Source organism: Anomaloglossus baeobatrachus, chromosome 10, assembly GCF_048569485.1.
Source record: "Anomaloglossus baeobatrachus isolate aAnoBae1 chromosome 10, aAnoBae1.hap1, whole genome shotgun sequence".
Lineage (NCBI taxonomy): Eukaryota > Metazoa > Chordata > Amphibia > Anura > Aromobatidae > Anomaloglossus > Anomaloglossus baeobatrachus.
In genome coordinates, this window is record NC_134362.1 from 76,986,234 (window position 1) to 77,009,364 (window position 23,131).

Genomic DNA, 23,131 nt, shown 5'->3' on the forward strand with positions numbered 1-23,131 from the left:
AAAGGAAACACCGTGACCCGATCCAAAAGGAAACACCGTGACCCGATCCAAAAGGAAACACCGTGACCCGATCCAAAAGGAAACTCCGTGACCCGATCCAAAAGGAAACACCGTGACCCGATCCAAAAGGAAACACCGTGACCCGATCCAAAAGGAAACACCGTGACCCGATCCAAAAGGAAACACCGTGACCCGATCCAAAAGGAAACACCGTGACCCGATCCAAAAGGAAACACCGTGACCCGATCCAAAAGGAAACACCGTGACCCGATCCAAAAGGAAACACCGTGACCCGATCCAAAAGGAAACACCGTGACCCGATCCAAAAGGAAACACCGTGACCCGATCCAAAAGGAAACACCGTGACCCGATCCAAAAGGAAACTCCGTGACCCGATCCAAAAGGAAACTCCGTGACCCGATCCAAAAGGAAACACCGTGACCCGATCCAAAAGGAAACACCGTGACCCGATCCAAAAGGAAACACCGTGACCCGATCCAAAAGGAAACACCGTGACCCGATCCAAAAGGAAACACCGTGACCCGATCCAAAAGGAAACACCGTGACCCGATCCAAAAGGAAACACCGTGACCCGATCCAAAAGGAAACACCGTGACCTGATCCAAAAGGAAACACCGTGACCCGATCCAAAAGGAAACACCGTGGCCCGATCCAAAAGGAAACACCGTGACCCGATCCAAAAGGAAACACCGTGACACGATCCGAAAGGAAACACCGTGACCCGATCCGAAAGGAAACACCGTGACCCGATCCGAAAGGAAACACCGTGACCCGATCCAAAAGGAAACACCGTGACCCGATCCAAAAGGAAACACCGTGACCCGATCCAAAAGGAAACACCGTGGCCCGATCCAAAAGGAAACACCGTGACCCGATCCAAAAGGAAACACCGTGACCCGATCCAAAAGGAAACATCGTGACCTGATCCAAAAGGAAACACCGTGACCCGATCCAAAAGGAAACACCGTGACCTGATCCAAAAGGAAACACAGTGACCTGATTCAACAGGAATACAGAATACTAAAGAAAATTGAGTACTGAATACCCATTTGTGAGCCGTTGCTTCTTGACCAGTATTATGGTACGAAGACGGGACTGGGACTATGCTTCAGACAGAAAAGGCAGCTACTATACCAAACTTGAGAAGCTACTTGTAAAGTAGGACTTGCCGTCTAGTGTGAAGTGTTGTTAATCCCTGTTAGGGCTTGTGAGACGCTAACTGGAGTTAAAGTGGTGACGGAGCGAGGATAGTGGCGAACGCATGACAGACTGTAACGTGCTTTAGCTAAACCATTAGGTTTGAGGCATCTTTAATAGAGGTACTTAAATAATAGCTTGTTAGTAAAATTGCTTTAATACTCGGAGTTGTAATAGTAGAATAATAGTGAGCTGATAGTAGTGTTCTAATTTCTAGCACTGAAAAATTGGTGTAATCGAACTGCATAATAATATACAGTGGAACCTCGCTTAACGAGCAACCAACTTAACGAGAATTTCGCTTAACAAACAAAGCTTTCTGTAAATTTGTAACTCTGTTTACGAGAAAGCTTTGCTGTACGACCAAAATCCTCACCGCACACACTTCCACTTCCGTACATCCACCGTGCTCTCTTTGACTCACACTTGCAGTCCACACAAACACACAGAAGCAAGCACAAGCACGCACAAACACGCACGCACATACAGTATTATGCTCACCTTACCTTCCGTTCCACCGCCAACATCATGGTTCTTGTAGTCCGCCGGCTCATTGCGACGTCCTTGCAGCGAACTACAAGACCCAGGAGGCCGGCTGATGGAACGGAAGGGAAGGTGAGCATAATATGTGTACCTTCAGTTCCATCGCCGGCCTCCTGGGTCCTGTAGTTCGCTGCTCCACTCCAGGCTGTGCATCGGCAACCATAGCGACGAAGCAGGAACTTCCTCTGTCACCGCTAGTCAAAGGTAGCGCGCTGGCCAATCAGAGGCAAGCGGCTCCTGCCTTTGATGTCAGTGCTCTGGCAGAGGAAGTTCCTCCCTCGTCGTTATGGTAACCCGATACACAGCCCGTACCGGAGAACAGCAAGTCCCAGGAGACCTGCGATGGAACAGAAGGTAAGGTGAACATAATATGTGCGTGTGTTTGTGCGAGTTTGTGTGTGTTTGTATGTGTGCGTGTGTGGAATGACACAATAGGGGACCAGGATGGGACATTTAAGTTGTGGAACGAATTGTCTGCATTGCAATGATTTCCTATGGGAAATCTTGCTTTGCTGAACGAGTAACTTGGTTAACAAGCACACTCCCAGAACGGATTGTTCTTCTTAACCAAGGTTCCACTGTACTGTAAATATACGGTTCGCACTATGCAGGGATAGTCTCCTTAGGGCATCATAGTCACCCGTATTACCAAATTCCTTTCTGTCATATAATCTGTTTTATTGTCATCACCGGTGCCATTCCCTTACTGTATACTTAAGGTCTCGACTTTCTGTTTGAGTAAAATAAATATCTGTTGTTTAAGTTACCACTGCATCATCCCTTTCTGTGCTGTTGCATCCTAGTGATCTGTTTACAAAGACAGGATGTAGAGAGTAGGAAGGAGGGGTAGGACCTATGTTCACAGTAGAAGGTACAAAAATCAGAAACAAGCCACTATCCATCCATGCTCTATTTCCACCTCATGAATGTGCATCTGGATGTCAGGGCTGAGTCTCATGGTGCAGCAAAAACTGGTGAGGCAGAAAAGAAAACGTTTTATCAGTTTGACCTCGCAGAAGGTTTATAGAGGTCACTGGAGACCTGCTAACCCATCCAGGAGCCAAAGAGATTTCCCTTCATCCAGGGAACCACTTGGATATTCCAAAAGAACTAGCAAGTATAATGTATAAGTAGGTGGAAAAAGACAGGACATTTTCCTGGTAACTTATGACTCTGATCAATCTGTGATAGCCTCATGGACGCCATAAACAAGACATCTCATTATTTGAAGATATGATACCATGAATTATTTGCAGTCTCGCTTACCTCTTCTGGGATTTCCCATTGCAGTCTGCTTGGAGGAGGAATGCTAGGATTGACATCTCCCTTACAATGACCATTATCTTCATACCCAAGATCAAATTTATCAGTTGCCATGACATACTGCAGATGATAAGAAGCCAAGTATTTATATTAGTAGTAAGGGCAAGACGATTAGAAAGATATTAAAGAATTTATATGAAAACACTCAGTTGAAATTGGAAAGAAAAAGGAAGTCTGTAAAGTAAGATTTAAACGGTTTTCTGATATTTTCTAGATTATCTGGTAAAATAAAATTGACGGAAAGAGAATAAAAGGCGTTACATATGCGGCAGGAGCATTTAGTGAAGACTGAACTATTTCACCAGATTCACAACTTTTTATAAACAGAGCATTTTTCATTATTTTATTGGATTAGAATTACTATAATAAACTAAATCCTAGGTCATATGAAAAAGGCTCTTTAAAAGGGCCACTTTTGACTTTTAGGATTGCTGCTTCCAATAGGTGGCGCTAGAGCTCGTCTCCTTCCTCCCTGAAGAGGCAATTTGAATATAAGAAACTAGAATTTATCTTCATACTCCTCTAGATTTTATAGAACATAATAATAATAATAGAACATAATATTAGAACATAGAACATAAGAGTAGAACATAATAATAATAATAATAATAATAATAATAATAGATTTATAACCACAACTTACTTCCCACAGATGGCCCACAATCGGGGCATCGGCCCAGGAATGCTCACAGTTCATGCCCGTCTTCCCATTCTTGAAGACAACAAAGCTTATTGTTTTGTCAAACCACCTAGAACATATTACATATTGCCATTATTATATGGAGAATAATCTGCGCCATACCCGCTTACTAGTAAAAGAAGTTGTTTTGAGAGATTAATTGATCAACCTTATAGGTAACCTGTCAGGTCCAATATGCACCCAGAGCCACCAGCAGTTCTGGATGCATATTAGTGATCCCTGCCTAACAGTCCCTATATCTAGTAGCATATGAATGAAAACAGATCTTTAAAAAAAAAAAAAAAAAAAAAGTATTTCTAATGATCGTATATTATATATGCTAATGAGCGCAGGGACTAGTCCTGAGGGGGTTTGTTCACTTAGCTAGTCGGGCCACATAGCATGGTGGCACGTCCCTGTGGGTGTACTAACATGTTAATGAATGCGCAGTGCCGCTGCACATACCTCACTGTTCACGGTGGCTGGCGGAGGATGGATGCGCTCTGCGCATGATCTGGAGTACCCGAGGCTTCTGATCATGCGCACTAAACTCATGCCAGGTATAAACTTCCTGGCTTCAGTGATGTACAGTGCAGCACATGACCGGAAGTGCTGAGGACTCCGGATCATGCACAGTGTGTATCCAGCCTCCGCCGGCCAACAAAAAAAGAGACAGACAGGGAAAGAGACAGACAGGGAAAGAGAGGCTGGGAGAGAGAGAGAGAGACACACACACAGACAGGGAAAGAGAGGCTGGGAGAGAGAGAGAGAGAGAGACACAGACAGGGAAAGAGAGGCTGGGAGAGAGAGAGAGAGAGAGAGAGAGAGACACAGACAGGGAAAGAGAGGCTGGGAGAGAGAGAGAGAGAGAGAGAGAGACACAGACAGGGAAAGAGAGGCTGGGAGAGAGAGAGAGAGAGAGAGAGAGAGAGACACAGACAGGGAAAGAGAGGCTGGGAGAGAGAGAGAGAGAGACACAGACAGGGAAAGAGAGGCTGGGAGAGAGAGAGAGAGAGAGAGAGAGAGAGACACAGACAGGGAAAGAGAGGCTGGGAGAGAGAGAGAGAGAGAGAGAGAGAGAGAGACACAGACAGGGAAAGAGAGGCTGGGAGAGAGAGAGAGAGAGAGAGAGACACAGACAGGGAAAGAGAGGCTGGGAGAGAGAGAGAGAGAGAGAGACACAGACAGGGAAAGAGAGGCTGGGAGAGAGAGAGAGAGACACAGACAGGGAAAGAGAGGCTGGGAGAGAGAGAGACACAGACAGGGAAAGAGAGGCTGGGAGAGAGAGAGAGAGAGACACAGACAGGGAAAGAGAGGCTGGGAGAGAGAGAGAGAGAGAGAGAGAGAGACACAGACAGGGAAAGAGAGGCTGGGAGAGAGAGAGAGAGAGACACAGACAGGGAAAGAGAGGCTGGGAGAGAGAGAGAGAGAGAGAGACACAGACAGGGAAAGAGAGGCTGGGAGAGAGGGAGAGAGAGAGAGAGAGAGAGAGAGAGAGAGAGAGTTACTATCCCAGGCAACGCCAGGTACTACAGCTAGTATATTATAAATGCCCTTTTTACTGGCCTTTCTAACTATAGGGGTATGTGCCTAATTTTTGTCATCTACACTGGTAACTTATAATATAGACCTAAAGTGCTCCCATATCAGTCAATGAGATGAAGGGCAGCCTTCAAGCTGGAAAGATTTGCCTTTTATAAATTAAGTGTTTTTGCCGACACCACTAGAGAATGTTTTTTAATTTTTTTGTTATTTATTTTTTTTTTTTAACATTTCAAGTAAAATAAAATGAATATTGTGGTCCCTTGTAACAAATTTTCACAAGCAATTACATTTCTGACAAGCTCTGTATTGTTAGAAATAACCAGATCCATGAGAGCATAATCTCGTTGGGTCTTCCACAAACTGTCCCAGAAAATTATTCTGCAACAAAGTTGAGGAACTCCCTTGGTCATTATCTGGGTAGTAAAGAGCCATAATCCTTAATTTATCACTTTGTGTATTAAGAACCTTCTGATTATGCGGCCGACCCTCCAAATCATCATTCAGTGCTTCTTTGCCCAAATTTTAGATGTAGCCAAGTATTCATATGTGCATATTATTACAGGATTAATCATTAACCTATAAAGTTAGCAGTGTAAAAAAAAAAACCATAACAAAATAAAAAAAATATCCAACATCATCAGAATACCTATCATAGCATTTTCCATGCAAGAGAGACTTGGCATATTTGTCAAGGGAAGTGACTGGGTCTGCTTTGTTGTATCCTTGCTCAGTCTCATCTAGAGTTACAAAGAAAGCGGCCTTCTCAACTGCATCCAGACTTTGCTTGTTCTTTCCATTTCCAAAGTAATCCTTACGAGCTGTGGCCCATGGCACCCTGCATGGCACAAAGAATATGAGTTATTATTGGGATGTTGCCCGATCAATACACAAAGACTAATTCAGAACTACTATTTAGAGTAGAGTGAATCGATATGATGCAACTTGATGTTTGTGCTACATTTTTATGAATTTTCTGTCCTTGGCAAATACAAACAATTTGCGTTTCGCTTTCACAAAGTTGCCAGAGATGGCAGCCGCCAATTTACACATTGCAAAAGATTTCTCAGCCAGAAAAGGCTCAGCTGTGTGGATTTTCCAACTATTTCTTTGCTACCATCACATCACATGGTATAGCACAGCCAATCAGGAGAAATTATTATAGCCTGTATAAAAGCAGAGGGTGGAAATGCAGCAGCAGATTTATGGTGAATCTGAATAGTGAGAGAATGTGACAGCTTAGCTATAGAAATAGGGATAGAAAATCATAAAATCTTGACCAAACTGTATAGATATTGTAACAGCACAGCAGTGAAGATTAGGGTGTGAATAACAAGTTATTGGTTACCATTAGGTATTACTCACAGGAAGAAGAGGGCAGCAGCTATAACCTGCCCAGGCCAAAAGATCTAATGCACTGTCAGGATGCAGCTCAGCACCCCAATAAAGATGGAGGCATCACAGGTGCAAAACACTAATGAACCAATCACTCACAAACTACTAATGCATGGAGGTGGTGATAAAATTGCACACAAAATACTCCATTCTGGGGTCTCCATTCCTGTATAGTGCACTTATATAGTGCTGGACAGCCCACCTAGTGTAATAGTATTGGCGTAACTAATAGGCTGCTAGCCAGACACTGTGCACCTACATGTGTGAACAGCACCCCATACAAGTCTATTTTATGTGCAATTTGATCACCAAGCAATCACCACCTCCATGCATTGGTAGTTTGTGAGTGGTTGCTTAATTAGTGTTTTGCACATGTGATGCCTTTGTCTTTATTGGAGGGCTTTGCTGCATCCTGTCAGTGCATTAGATCCTTTAGCCTGGCCAGGTGTTAAGCTGCTGCCCTCTTGTCGCTGTGAGTAATTGCTACATTTTTGGAGGAAATTATATTCCTCTTTTTGCTGTGTTTTTTTTTCTTTTTCTTTTAAATATGTTACCACCAGTTTCCATCCATTTATGCATAGTCCGATATATTGGGGGCGATTTGATATTAGTATAGCTGTATTGCCAGTAAAGAGCTTGAACGGTGTTGTGTAACACTGTGGTCTCCTAGGTCTGTATCCATGTATTTCAGGGTAACTGGAAGCTTTGCAGTGCTTTCAAATTGCGGTGAATCAATTAACCACAAATCAAGTATTTAGAGAAATATGGCAAAGCTGCAAATTCAGATTTCAAAACATTTGCTGATCTCGATTACTATCCTTTACCGTGCAAGAGACACTCAAGTAGATGGAATATATCATTCAAAGAGGAGACTATTGTGCACACTCATCTCTATTGCCATAATAGTGTATTTGCAGTTTTGCTGCTCAATGTAAAAGACATTTCCACAGTAAGAATATCTGTCCCTCTGGGTGGCTCAGTATGGTTTCTCCAACTAGGTTAATTTTACAGCATATTCTGCTCAGTATCAATCACTTAATTGTATGGATCATGGCTCAAAAAGTGAAGCTTCTGCGAATGATAACTTTGTGCATTCTGTGTGCTCCTTTTGTACATGATTATTCTATTGAACTGCTAAGCAACAGTCTGGATCTGGGTCAATGAAAAACATGATCTTGTATCCCAAACCCCACCGATTCATTAATGCCAAGAGAATTTGGCATCTTTACAACTGGCTGGCCTTCAACTGAAAGCTTGTACACTTCAAATGTCACACTAAAGAGCCATTATACTTAATGGTGTATTTTCATGTTATGAAATTAGTATAGCTGCTAGACAGCATGAAAATAAGCTACATTGCAAATGATGTTTTCTATCTGTCCTCATTATCCTGCTATGAGAGCTTTTATCTTACATAGTGTATATTAGGTGATCAACCACCAAAGGGCTGGTTGAGTATGCAAATTAGTTATATGACTGAGTAAACTCCTAAGATCCCAGCCACCTTTCTATGGCCCATTGATGTCTAAGATTAAATAAACCAAGAATAATAAACAGAATATGTCACAGGGGTACATACGATGACACAATGGGTGTGCACAAGTAATCCAAAATGACATGTTTGAACAGGAGGACAAGACTTATGTGTGCCAAAAAGGTTGTAGAAAATTATTTTATTTACATATTAAATACATATAATAATGGATAAATTAAAACTGGAAGGCAAAGTAGCAAATGCAAAAACCCATATCCAGACAGAGTCAATATTATTATATAGTACCATGTGCGCTTGGTATATTTGTGTATAATTTGTTCCATCATTCCACTCTGACCCCCAATACCGCTTCATACAGTGGTTATGCATAAACGGAAATTGACTGTCTGGATATGGGTTTTTGCATTTGTTGGTTACTTTGCCTTCCATTTTTTCTTTATACATTATTATATGTATTTTATTTATATATATAAATAAAATAATTTTCTACAACCTTTTTGGCACGCATCCTTTTTGTCCTGCGGTTCATGCATTGATCGATACATCAGTTAGCCTTTCACCCCCCCTTGTAAGTTCTCACTGCTCCTGAGTTCTCCTATCACTACTCTCACTTCCCAAAGAAATGTGCTTGTTTAAAGGCCCAGTTATCTCTATATGGAGATATAGTGGTAACAAGGTGGACTTCAGAACAAACACTGACCCACCCTTAAGCTGGGTTTACACACGGCAACATCTCAAACGACATCGCTGTAACGTCACCAGTTTTGGGACGCAATAGCGATGTCGTTTGCGATGTTGCAGTGTGTGAAACACATCAGCGACCTGGCCCCTGCTGTGAAGTTGCTGATCGCTACAAATCGTTCAGGACCATTCCTAGGTCCTTTGTTTCCCGCTGTGCAGCATGATCGCTACAAAGTTTCAGTGTGTGAAAGACTTTGCAGCGACTTTGTTAGCAACTTCCCTTTCAAAAAGCTGCTTATCAACGTCCCCAACAACCAGCTAGGTCGCTCTGCAGGTCCGGATCGCTGTTGCGTTGTTGGCCAGGTTTGCCTGTTTGAAAGCTCACCAGCGACTCACCAGAGACTTAGGGAGGTCGCTGTTACGTCACAAAACCGGTGACGTTACAGCGATGTCCTTTGCGATGTTGCAGTGTGTAAACCCAGCTTTACTGCATCATAGTAGCAGGACAAAGCTAATCAGTAGGACAAAGCTACTGAACCAGAACGGTCATTCAAGAATGAGTGCCTGCCCCAAAGCAACAAGGAAGTGAAAGACTGGAGAGCTGTGTCCTGCTCAAGACACAAGTTGAGAATACTCCTTTAGAGGCTGAAGAGACATTCTTAGGTGGTAACCATGTAATGCCTTATTTTTACAGTCTAGGTCTATACAGAAAGGAAATTGTTTCATACCTGTCTCCTGCAGTTAGTGCGGCCAGATGTTCCTCTCCAGCCTGGGGCTCAGACTTGTCATCAATAATTCGCTGCATCTGCTGTTCAATCTCTCTTGGTTTCAATAACCTTCCATCATGATACAACCACACTTTGAAGTACCGGCCCTTATGGTAGACAACAATGTGTTTGCTGTCCCTTACATGTTGAATTGTGTCTGAAATGGTTAGAAGCTTATTACAATAAATACAACTATAACATTCGACCTAAACACACACGGAAGTAAAGGAACAAACTCAAACTGGCTGGTGCATTGATAGCCAAGGACAAATTAAACAGGAACCTCGGTTACATTTCTTTTATGGTTTGAAATCTTTTTTTGGAGGTTTGTATTTACTTTCTTGAAGGCTCTTCACAAATAGGCCCATGTATAAAGGGAGTTTATTGTGAAATTATAATTCAGGCACTAGATATTTGGGTTTTGAAGGCAAAACGTGGGGTGATCAGCCCATGATGGCCTCATTACTACTGGGTGGCAAAAACACATATAAAAATCACTAAACGGTATGCAAAAAGGGGATTGGAAATTGAGTCAAAAAATGTCTTGGAAGGGGTAATAAAATCCGGGCCCTTTTGTTTTACGTGGCATATTCTGGCACCCCAATGGGTGCCCAGACTGATTATATTTATTATTTCCTATGGGGTGCCCATTTTTTTTCCCTATATCCCTTTTTCACAGTATCCACTTCATGATAAACTTCCATAATGCAATAGTTTTATTTGCAATTAAAGACAAAAAGCTCTCAGCCTGGTGCCTTATTGATGGAGTCACCTTCATGTTGTATATACCATATACAGATGGTTCTCCATATTATCACCTTTGGGAGAACATGGGTCAGACCCATTTTTATTCTGTCAGTTAAATGAAAAAAATCGAAAACATACCTGGCCCAGTGTGCATTCATCACAGAAAACAGAAAGTCATCTAAGCAAGCATAACATGTATTTTACAAGGACATTATTATAAGATAGCGGTAGGGTGCCTCCAGCCATTTATATAGGGCATGAGTGGGTAAGCATCATAGGGTCTCAGTTGGAAAAGGGGGCTCTATCTCTACTGAGAACAAAAGGATCAGGCAGAAGAAATCCAACTGTCCAATCCTCATATTCCCCAACATTGGCCAATTATGGGGAGTCAGAAGATCCCATACACATCATGTGGTCACCTAGTCTAGATGAAATCATCAGATTGACTAAGAAACAGCTAATGTGAATGGCCAGCTTTAGACTCGGACTATGTTTTGGGCAGGCTTCATATGTACGACCGTATTAAAGGGGGTTTCCAGACTTCTGATATCGATGACCTAACCTGAAGATAGATCATCACTATCTTATCAGTGAGGTACAACATCTATAGCAGCTCAGTTCCCACTGAAGTGAATAGGAGCTCAGTTGCAAGAGAAGAGGTCATCAACATAGTAAGCATGGATAATCCCTGAAAATAGGACTAATCCTATACTTCACTACATAATAAATGTACAGCTGCATCATTGCTTGGGCATCATAGGTGGATCATTAAAAGCCACTTAACAATAAGCGTTGTGAGCATTTATGACCACAATATATTAATATAAACTAACCCCATTAAGATCATTAAGAATTTGAACTTTTTTTCCACAAATGCTGAATAAAACTTTATATAGTGTATAAAAACATGTTAAAGATGACAGATTACTTGCTAAAGAAATTAGTTAAATTCCTTGTAACAATCCCCAAGCTCCTCTGATTCTGCAGCTCCTTTTTGTTTTGTGCTGCGTCACTCCATTTCCGAGATATTCACATTTGAAGCTTTTGGTGCACAGCACAGTATGTGAAATCTCTGCTCCTAATCCAACTGGGCGACACGTCTGAGCCTTCTCTGGGGTGTGTGCTTTTACCCCTCCCTCCCAATCACGTCCCGGCACATCTCAGACTGCTAAATCAGTTGCTGACCTGTAGTTGGCAGCATCTGGGAGTTAGGGGTGAAGCCATACGTTCCCCCCGAGAAGACTTTGAAGAGATGCCCAATTGAACTGCAAGCGGAGATTTCACATTTTTTTCTTCAAAAGCAGCAAATGTGAATCTCTCTCCAATGGAGCAATGCAATGCAAAACGGAAAAGAGCATCAAAATCAATGGAGCGCAGGGAATTTAATTAAATGTTTCGGTGCAAGTGACCGGTCCTCTTTAAACATACATTTTGATTAACACGTAATATAAAGATATTACCCATCCCCACAGAATAGATTACAAATCAGCAAGCCATTCATTTACACAACATTGGCATTGTTAGGTGAATTAAAAGATGATGTGAGGAAAACCAACAATGTTAGTGAACATGCAAGACAAGGCATGCAAAAGGTGATCGGCATGAACTGACTGCAATAGCTTAGATAAGCAATAAAGTGCTGACAAATCTCAGGTAAAAGCTTTTGGTGGCATCTATAATAATAACTTAGTAATTCATTTACCACCATACCAGTGTAAGTCTGCATTCAGAGTGAACCATTTACAAACAAGACCCTGATGACCCAATAAAGAGTTTCTGTAAACCCTGACCTGTGTACAAAAACAAAAGCAACAGTAGAAATCTATTAGGGCTGGACTTACTTTGCCACTAGGCCAAGGGTGGTTAACCTGAGAAGTCATTTTCTCCTTCCCCTGGGCAGATTCCCAAGGACCTCAGTGCCGGGGCATGTAGCCCTGGTTTTGCTGGCCACTGGACCTTTAATTTCTCCTTACATTGTGAGGATGGACATGCAGGGTTCACTACTGAACACTATGGCGCATGCAACAAAGCATTACGACCCGATACTGGTGAATGCCAGCACCAGGACGTTCTTTGTGGGAAGAGTTAGCGCACTCTGCCTCCAATCCTTTTCCAGGCAGCAGTCGCAGTGTCTCCTACGTGTAATCTGGAAGCTCTGGCCCCAGTGTCGCCAATCTATATATATAATTGCCTTATTCTGTCTGTCTGTCTGTCATGCTCCAAAATTGTGTCCTTACGGTGACACAAAGCTGATTGGCCGCTGGGCTCGCCATGGCCCCGCCCCCCCACACGGATTGGCCTCTCGCCCCGGCTCTCTGCAGGCCCCGCCCCCCTCACGCAATGCACGCTCGCTCTGGCCCAACTGACACGGAGCTCCGACTCCCAGGTGAGTACACACACACACACACACATCAGATCACACTCACTCTCACACACACCTCACACATCACATCCACACACTCACAACATCCTGGGATATCGCTTGCTTCTACACCGGCTCCGTCACGATCCCAGCAGCGCCAGACATAACCTTGCGATGCTGGGATCTTGACGGAGCCCGTGAACGCTGGTAACCATTATACACATCGGGTAACTAAGGTCCCTTAGTTACCCGATGTGTATCATAGTTACCAGTGTACACCGGCTCCCGGTACACATGTGCAGAGAGCCGGCATTATTCTCCTCTCTCCCCAGGACTACTCCTCCTATTACAGTCCTCCTATTATACTCCTCTCTGAGTATAATAGGAGAACTATTATAGCATGGGGGATGTCGCACGATGGGGGTTGCGCAGCATGGGGGATGTAGCACGATGGGGAGTGCGCAGCATGGGGGATGTAGCACGATGGGGAGTGCGCAGCATGGGGGATGTAGCACGATGGGGAGGTGCGCAGCATGGGGATGTAGCACGATGGGGAGTGCGCAGCATGACGGATGGAGCACGATGGCGGGTGCGCAGCATGGGGGATGTAGCACGATGGGGAGTGCGCAGCATGGGGGATGTAGCACGATGAGGGATGTAGCACGATAGGGGTTGCGCAGCATGGGGGATGTAGCACGATGGGGAGTGCGCAGCATGGGGGATGTAGCACGATGGGGAGTGCGCAGCATGGGAGATGTAGCACGATGGGGAGGTGCGCAGCATGGGGATGTAGCACGATGGGTAGTGCGCAGCATGGGGGATGTAGCACGATGGGGAGTGCGCAGCATGGCGGATGGAGCACGATGGCGGGTGCGCAGCATGGGGGATGTAGCACGATGGGGAGTGCGCAGCATGGGGGATGTAGCACGATGGGGAGTGCGCAGCATGGGGGATGTAGCACGATGGGGGGTGCGCAGCATGGGGGTTGGAGCACGATGGGGGGTGCGCAGCATGGGAGATGTAGCACGATGGTGAGTGCGCAGCATGGGGGATGTAGCACGATGGGGAGTGCGCAGCATGGGGGATGTAGCACGATGGGGAGTGCGCAGCATGGGGGATGTAGCACGATGGGGAGTGCGCAGCATGGGGGATGTAGCACGATGGGGAGTGCGCAGCATGGGGGATGTAGCACGATGGGGAGTGCGCAGCATGGGGGATGTAGCACGATGGGGAGGTGCGCAGCATGGGGATGTAGCACGATGGGGAGTGCGCAGCATGGGGGATGTAGCACGATGGGGAGTGCGCAGCATGGCGGATGGCGCACGATGGCGGGTGCGCAGCATGGGGGATGTAGCACGATGGGGAGTGCGCAGCATGGGGGATGTAGCACGATGGGGGATGTAGCACGATGGGGGGTGCGCAGCATGGGGGATGTAGCACGATGGGGAGTGCGCAGCATGGGGGATGTAGCACGATGGGGAGTGCGCAGCATGGGGGATGTAGCACGATGGGGAGTGCGCAGCATGGGGGATGTAGCACGATGGGGAGTGCGCAGCATGGGGGATGTAGCACGATGGGGAGTGCGCAGCATGGGGGATGTAGCACGATGGGGAGTGCGCAGCATGGGGGATGTAGCACGATGGGGAGTGCGCAGCATGGGGGATGTAGCACGATGGGGAGTGCGCAGCATGGGGGATGTAGCACGATGGGGAGTGCGCAGCATGGGGGATGTAGCACGATGGGGAGTGCGCAGCATGGGGGATGTAGCACGATGGGGAGTGCGCAGCATGGCGGATGTAGCACGATGGGGAGTGCGCAGCATGGCGGATGGAGCACGATGGCGGGTGAGCAGCATGGGGGATGTAGCACGATGGGGAGTGCACAGCATGGGGGATGTAGAACGATGGGGGATGTAGCACGATGGGGGATGCGCAGCATGGGGGATGTAGCACGATGGGGAGTGCGCAGCATGGGGGATGGAGCACGATGGGGGGTGCGCAGCATGGGGGATGGAGCACGATGGGGAATGCGCAGCATGGGGGATGGAGCACGATGGGAGGTGCACACCTCCCCCCAACACACCCACACACACAGGGAACCACAAACACCGCCATACACAGACACCCACACACACAGACAACGCTGCACACACACAACACCCAACACACAAACACCGCGGCATACATAAATATACGCACATACCGCACAACACACACATTGCACAAAACATACCTCCCCCCAAAACACACCACACCCACACAAACCGCGCAACACACACACACACACACACACACAACGCGACAGACACACATCGCTCCACAAACAACGCAACACACATACAACACCGCTCTCTCCTCCCGCCACACCCAGACAACACCCAGAGCATGTACAGCCCCTACACAAACACTTGGTAACTACACACAACAACATATATAGAGATTATATATATATATATATATATATATATATATATATATATATATATATTATATATATATATCTCTATAACAAAAATCATACATGAACTACACAATACGTAAATTCTAGAATACCCGATGCGTAGAATCGGGCCACCTTCTAGTGTATAATATGGATGCTCCGGCCCCAGTATCTCCCATGTGATGCATATGCTTCAGCCCTTGTCTCCTATGTGATATATATGCTACAGCCCCAGTGACTCCTCTGTGATGTATATACGCCAAACGCAGTGTCTCCTATGTGATGTATATACTACAGCCCCAGAGTCTCCTATTTGATGTATATGCAACAGCCCAGTTTTTTCTATGCAAGATGAATTTCTCACATTAGAGTAATATCCATCTGTGTTTGGATCAACTTACTGCTACAATCAGTTCGATATAAAACTTAGTGCAGAGTCAACTGCGCTTCAGACCAATGCAAACTTGGAAAAACAATTGCAAGTAGCAACATCATCCGTAGCACCTAACATTACACCCTCACCGAAAACAAGCAGTTCCAGCTATCACATTAGGGGTGAGTTAATCGTTTGATCAAATATAGCAGGATAATTTTTAAGTTGATGACATTGTACAACCTGTGACTGATCTAAAAATGGCAAATGGAAGAAAAAAGGATCCTCGCCACTGGTTTACATGGTCATGTTACTCTCTGAAACACAAGTTATTCACATCTTTACTGATGAAAACTGTTCCTGAAAAATGTTTAATTCATATGCAAATATGACTTAAGTGTTTTGGGTATGATGAGAGCACTTCCATAGCCGATGGCTGTATTCCCTACCCAGCCCCACCTTCCTCTGCTTGATTGACAGCTCACTGGTTTGACTTCACAACAGAGGAAGGTGGGGATTAAAGCCAGTGAAGTAGAGACTTGAAAAGTGCTTTGACACACCTAGAGCACTTGAGCCCATTTGTATACAACATAAAACAGCAATTTTCCAATCCGTAAAAGTGTGGATGACATTATCCTTTGAAGCGCGACACAACCTTATAAACGGTTTGCTGGGTTGGATCGTTCTGACAGATTCCCTTTAAGAAAAATCTCAAATGTAGCCTTGGGGCACCTTCAACTTGAGATGGTATCATTTCTAGACAGGGCCAGAGAAGACATCATAGGATTGGTGACCGGTAAATCCCTGATCATTGTATTTCCCCATCCTGTTAAGGGAAGCAAATTTCTAGAATGGCGCTACATTTGAGTAGTCAAGGATCTATTATCTGTTTATAAATGGTCCATTCCTTTGTAGATTTCAGCTCTTACTTTGTCTTGTGTAACAGTTGCCAAAACTAAATTGCCACGTGCTTGTGTTAAATAGTGCTGCACATGCACTAGAATTGTGATGACTAACAACATGGAAGACAGGACCGAGGCTGTACCTGTCTCAACGCCCGGTATACGGCTACTATTGAACATTCGTTCATACTGGTAGGAGCACATTGGAATGGTATTATTAATCATAAGCTGAAAGGAAACATAAAGGGGTGAAAACAAATGAACGGAATGGAAAAAAAATTAATAATACCAGAACAGGCAAAGTAAAATTCACATACACGTAATACAAAACGAAAGAGAGGACCCAGATGAACCTAGGATGAAAATACCAAAATATAGGAGAGGAATTGCCAAGCAGTGTTCTAGGTGAGGAGACATTAATAAGGCATCTAATGAAATATTAACTGTGAAACTCACATTTTTTTTATTTGTGTAATTGTTTGTAAGTTCGGGTAGATGGGGGAACGTGGCAGGAACCAGTGTATATAGCACCGCGCCATGAATTATGCAACGCCAACATTAATAATTCAATCTGGTGCAATACACCAAGCAGATGTCATCTCCCATGGATTCCAACCAAAGTATTGCGGGGTTCTTTGGGTCACATTTATGAAACCATATATATATATATTTTTTTAAAACAAATCTGTTGTTTTAGGAAACAAATCTTGTAGTCATCAAAGCCAACACAACCGGGAAGTCTCACAGCTAATATTTGATAGATGCAAGGACTGGGACAACGGCGGCGGGCAGCTCTTACCTGTCTCTTCTCCGGGTATACGGGAAGTATTAAACATTCTTTCCCACTGAGATGAGCATAATGGAACTGTGGATCCCATCAGCAGAATCTATACCACATAACCAAATGGTGTGCCGAATGGGTGATAAATACAAGCGTAAAACACACAATATTATACAAAGGGATAACATTCAATAAGGAACAGACTTTAGTTTTTTTTGTTTTTTTTTATTATTAAAAGTAACCCGGCACGTCCCTAAATGCTGGTAGTTTGCAGGTTAATAACGCTCCAAAGCTGCCCGATCGCAACAATGAAAACATGGCTACTGGGAGAAAATAAACTTTATTCCTCCCAGGAGCCCCTGGATTTCAGTCATAGAGGTGCGGCCAGCATGGCTTTAGTCCCCGTTAAGTACATAGAAAGTAGAGGAAACATTTCGGCACATCCAATATAGATGAAAAAACGATTTTGTTACACAAACATGTTTAAAAAACAGGCAGGAACCAGACTTTTTTTCATCCATCTTGAATTGGATGTGCTGACATTTTTGCTCTACTTTGTGGTTCGCTGTAGCCACTACGGCTTTTGGAGACACCTACCATGGACATACCACATGTTTGATATGTTCATAACGTGTTGAGCCTCCTACCTGTTAAGTACACAGTAAGCAGCGGGTGTAACCACACTCATGACTGACAGCCAGCAGTGAAGAGCATCAGTACAGAGCCAGCTGTCAGTCAGTATCGGGGCTGAATTTGCATTCCTACAAGTGAAAGAAGAGGCTGCCGGGAGGAATAAAGTTAATTTCCTTCTGGTAGCCAGACTCTCAGTATGGCGGCTGCACGGCTTTTGAGTGCTATTTACCTGCAGATTAAATCCATATCTGCAAATTAATATCATTTGGGACGTGACAGGTTCTCTTTAAGGACTGGAAGAAAATAGATTTTACCAATTCATTGTCAGTAAGAGGCAGTAATCTGTACATAAGTTCTCCAGGTTTAGATAAATATAATTATTACAGGTACAAATCAATTCCGGCCTACAGACGGCACGGAGTGTATCCAATTTAACACGTTTGACATTGAATTTCAGCAGTAGTAATACCATTCTATATTCCATGGACGATATATAATTTGCCAAATCTGGTGAATAGATATTCTCATCCCTAAGTTAAAGGGTTATTGCCATCTCCAAGATCCTATCCCAATATGTAGTAGGTGTAATAATACTAGCAAATACCTCCAATATGTAGTATAGTTCTGATGTAGCCATGTCTCTTACCTCATGTGAAGGACATTGCAGCTGAGAGATCCATGATTACGTCCACTCATATAGTGACAGTTTTTTGAGGTCGCAACCATGGATACCTAAGCTACAATTCCCTGCACATGAGGTAAGAGACATGGCACAACAGGAGAACTATACTACATTTCTAATTGAAGGTATTTGCTATTATTATTATTACTACACCTACTACATATTGGGATAGGATCTTGGAGATGGATTAACTCTTTAATGCAGTTAAACACATGACACTCTGGAATCCCATGCTTTCAGTGGACCCCTTGTGGAAAATCCTGTGTCTGTAAAGTGAAAGAAGGTCCCAAATTATAGGCCACATATGGTGACCAACTGAGAAGGTTATTATACAGTAAATAAAAAAAAATCTTGTGTACATAGGACGTCTTTAAAGCACCTGGTGTAGAATCATCTCATATTTAAACTCCATAAATTTACAGACACATGGATGCAAAGATAAAAAGGAAAATCTATGTATGAGTCCATGTATCTTTTACGCATCATCTATGTACTCTGTACTGTGGCGCACAGCTGTGATTGTTGGCGCTATTGGAGGCAGCGAAGTCAGCGCATGCAGCCTGTGATATTAGCTCTGCAGCAGCTGGAGACTACTGGTATAAGGGACATAACAGAGTGCCAGCTCCTCAATAACTGCTTAGCTGAAGACCGTAATATGGGGAGATTTTCTTACCGGTTTAATTTCCTCCCTGTCCAGTTTTCTCCGGTAGAGCAGAAGCGAGTGGATGGCATTGCCGGCTCTGGCAGCTTGAATTGTGGTTGGCAACACGTATAGGTAATCCTGGGTGGATAAGAAAACATGACATTAATCCGTTTTCATTGTAAAGATTAATGACCCATGTAGAATTTACCACTGAATTACATAAATGATCCTTAACCCCTTCACGACCAGCCGATTTTTCGCTTTCTGGTTTTTTTTTCGCCATTCTTTTTCTGAGAGACGGAACTTTTTTATTTTTCAGTCAATATGGTCATGTGAGGGCTCATTTTTTGCGGAACGAGCTGTACTTTTAAATGAAACCATCAGTTTTACCATATAGTGTACTGGAAAACGGCAAAAAAAATCCAAATGCAGAAAAATTGCAAAAAAAGTGCAATAGCACTATGGTTTTTGAGATATTTTATTCACTGTGTTCACTATATGGTAAAACTAATGTGTGGGTGTGATGCCTCAGGTCAGTTCGAGTTCGTAGACACCAAACATGTATAGGTTTATTTTTATATAAAAGGTTAAAAAAAATCGGAAGTTTGTCTGAAAAAAGTGGCGCACGTTTTATGCCATATTCCGTGACCCGTAGCGTTCTCATTTTTCTGGATCTATGGCTCAGTAACGGCTTATTTTTTGCGTCTCGAGCTGATGTTTTTAACGGTACCATTTTTGCGCAGATGCTACGTTTTGATCGCCTCTTATTGCATTTTGCGCAAATGTTGTGGCAACAAAAAAACGTCGTTTTGGCGTTTGGAATTTTTTTGCCGCTAAGCCGCATACTGATCAGATTAATTGATTTTATATTTTGATAGATCGGGCGTTTCTGAACGAGGCGATACCAAATGTGTGTATATTTTTTTAACCCTTTAATTTTCAATGGGGCGAATGGGGGGTGATTTGAACTTTTAGGTTTTTTCGTTTTTTTTTAATTTTTTAAAACTTTTTTTGTAACTTTTTTTTATTTTACTACTCCCCCTAGGGGGCTATTGCGATCAGCAATCCGTTCGCTCTGCAGTATCTGCTGATCACAGCTACAAGGCTGTAAACAGCAGATACGCTCTCTTTCTCTTTTGCTGTGCCGCTGGCACAGCGAAAGTGAAAGCAAGTCAGGTGTAGTACAGGAGTCATCACATGACCCTGTCCTACCATGACAACTATCGGAAGTCAAGTGATCGCGTCACGTGACTTCCGGTATCGGGCGGTAAGTAAAACTTTACCGCGATCGCGCTTATAATGGCGCTGTCACATATTGACAGCGCCATATAAGGGGTTAAACGGCACGAGCAGATAACGATTCTGCTCGTGCCTAGCAGGCACATATCTCTGCTGTGAAAATCAGCAGAGATGTGTGCCGATCGCAGCATGATGCTGCCGGCAGACCGCGGGCAGTAACGTTATGACCACAAGGACGTAATTTTACGGCCCACGGTCGTTAAGGGGTTAAAGGGAACCTGACAGGTCCCCTATGCACGCAGAACATAAGCAGTTCTGGGTGCATATTGATAATCCTTGCCTAACCGTCCCTGCATATAGTACATAGATAAAGGGATCTTTATAAAAAAGTATTTCTGAAGATTCTTTATATGCTAATGAAGCCAGGGACTAGTCGCAAGGGCATTAGTTCCCTTGGCTAGTCGCCACCAGTTAACATTTTAGCACGCCCTTGCGACTCGTCCCAGGCCTTATTAGCATATTATAAAGGATCTTTAAAAATACTTTTCTCTAAAGATCCCAATTATGCTACTAGATACAGGGACAGTTAGGCAGGGATTAGAAATATGCACCCAGAACTGCTTGTGGTTCTGGGTGCACATTGCACCTGACCGGTTCCCTTTAAGCTTGCCGACTGATATGAATCCACTGTGCCCATCAGTGCCCATTCATATCAGTCCAGTGTGCTCATATGAGTGCCTATTCATATTTAATATCAGTCCACTGTGCCTATATCATGCCCACTGATATCAGTCCACAGTGCCCATATCAGTACCCATTCATATTAGCCCACTGTGCCCATATGAGTGCCCATCAGTCCACTGCCCAGGTCAGTACCCCTTCATATCAGTCCACTGTGCCCATATCAGTGCCCATTCATATCACTCCACTGTGCTCATATTAGTACCCATATCCTCCACTGTGCTCATATTAGTACCCTTTCATATCACTCCACTGTGCTCATATTAGTACCCATATCCTCCACTGTGCTCATATTAGTACCCATTCATATTAGTCCACTCTGCTCATATTAGTGCCTACATCAGTCCACTGTTCTCATATCAGTGCCTATATCAGTTCACTGTTCTCATATCAGTGCCTATATTAGTCCACTCTGCTCATATAAGTGCCTATATCAATGCACTGTGCCCTTATCAGTGCATATATCAGTGCCTATATCAGTCCACTGTGCCCATATCAGTGCCTATATCAGTCCACTGTGCCCAATCAGTGCCTATATTAGTCCATTGTGCCCATATCAGTGCCCATACAGAGCAGTCCACTATAATGGACAAAGTGCGGAGTACTGCAGAGTGAGTCTTTGTGGTTACTTGACAGTCTTGACCATAGGACAATGTTCCCCAACTTCAGGCCTCAGGAGCCATCATTAGATCATGTTTCCATACTTTCCTTAATATATACAGGTGATGTAAGTATCATCTGTGAAATAATAAGGAAATTATGGAAAAATGATCTGTGGCTCTTGAGGCCCGGAGTTGGGGAACACTGGCGTAGGACAGCCCTCTACTAATGGAGCATTTTCTCATATGTAATCAAAATTACTTTCAAGCTTTAGGATATTTAAGGTCTAAAATATCAGAAGGTACATGGGGACAAAACAATAAAATGAAGGTGTCTCGAGCAAACCATAAATGACAAAGACACCTTCATATTCTTAACCGCTATGCACCAGGTTCATGTCTGTGTGATGTAACAGCTAGGAAATGGTGAAGGGCGTGCAAAAGTAGAGTCATAAAATACTCCCAACTGCGACATGTTCCAACTATATACTCATTCACTGTACTTTGGTCGCTTCACTGGAAACGTTTTATCACATCCTTCTAGTAATAGTACAAGAAAGGAGATAAGACAAATTACAAGTAATAGATCATAAAATATTCTAATTAATGGGAAAGAGCAGTCGTCTTGTCAAAAGTAAACACGATGGAGAAAACCAGTGTGATCATAAGACGAGCCTTTCTCAATGTGGAGCTGGTGCAGATCAAGGGGCGTCAGGGACCCTCAGGGACCACCCGTTGTGCCACTGACTGTACATTTCCCCTTCAGCGGCCACTTTAGTGCTCTAAAAGAAATTGATGTCGGATAACGCCGCGCAGAGGCTGGTTCTCCGCTCCTCGGGCACCTTCTCTCCTCTCACTTAAATTTTTTTTTTCTGCTGTGAGAAACGCCAACACAGTAGACTTACCATTGCATAGTAATTACTGTTCACCATGATGGGCCCGCGGCCTCTGAGGTAGATATATTCTTCCCACCAGTCACTGACCTGGAAACATAAGTAACTTATGAGTCCAGAATGTGGAATATGCACCATATATATTAATGGGACATTTTATATAGAAAAATATAAGATGAGGCCAAAGATAACAAACACATATTTGCTATACACTTACCATTAAGTATTTATAATTTTTGTTAAAAAAATATTTGTGTTGCAATAGTGGAACTGATGCATTTATTAATTGCTTACTGCTTTTGAACAGTGGTTATATACAGGTCTGTATATTGGCCCCAGCACATTCATTTAAAGGGATTGTCCAGTGAAAATGATTTATTCATAAGATAGGCGATAACTTATTGATCAGATAATATCCAACCCCTAGGACCCACACCATCAGGCAGACGGAGTA

The 23,131-nt window shown here is 43.8% G+C and overlaps 1 protein-coding gene across 2 annotated transcripts in view; it reads right to left on the reverse strand.

Moving 5' to 3' along the window:
- CPT1A (carnitine palmitoyltransferase 1A) overlaps nt 1-23,131 on the reverse strand; it is a 117,416-nt gene that overhangs the window by 28,562 nt on the left and 65,723 nt on the right. The window contains exons 7-13 of one of the 2 annotated variants that reach the window (XM_075325300.1): nt 22,690-22,767; nt 19,236-19,343; nt 16,610-16,694; nt 9,605-9,800; nt 5,955-6,143; nt 3,728-3,833; nt 3,028-3,144 (exon numbers count right to left, since the gene is read on the reverse strand). In XM_075325300.1, coding sequence (XP_075181415.1) covers nt 3,028-3,144; nt 3,728-3,833; nt 5,955-6,143; nt 9,605-9,800; nt 16,610-16,694; nt 19,236-19,343; nt 22,690-22,767 — 879 coding nt within the window. Of the gene's footprint in view, nt 1-3,027; nt 3,145-3,727; nt 3,834-5,954; nt 6,144-9,604; nt 9,801-16,609; nt 16,695-17,265; nt 17,354-19,235; nt 19,344-22,689; nt 22,768-23,131 lie in introns of both variants that reach the window. The other variant, XM_075325299.1, reaches the window with a different exon arrangement.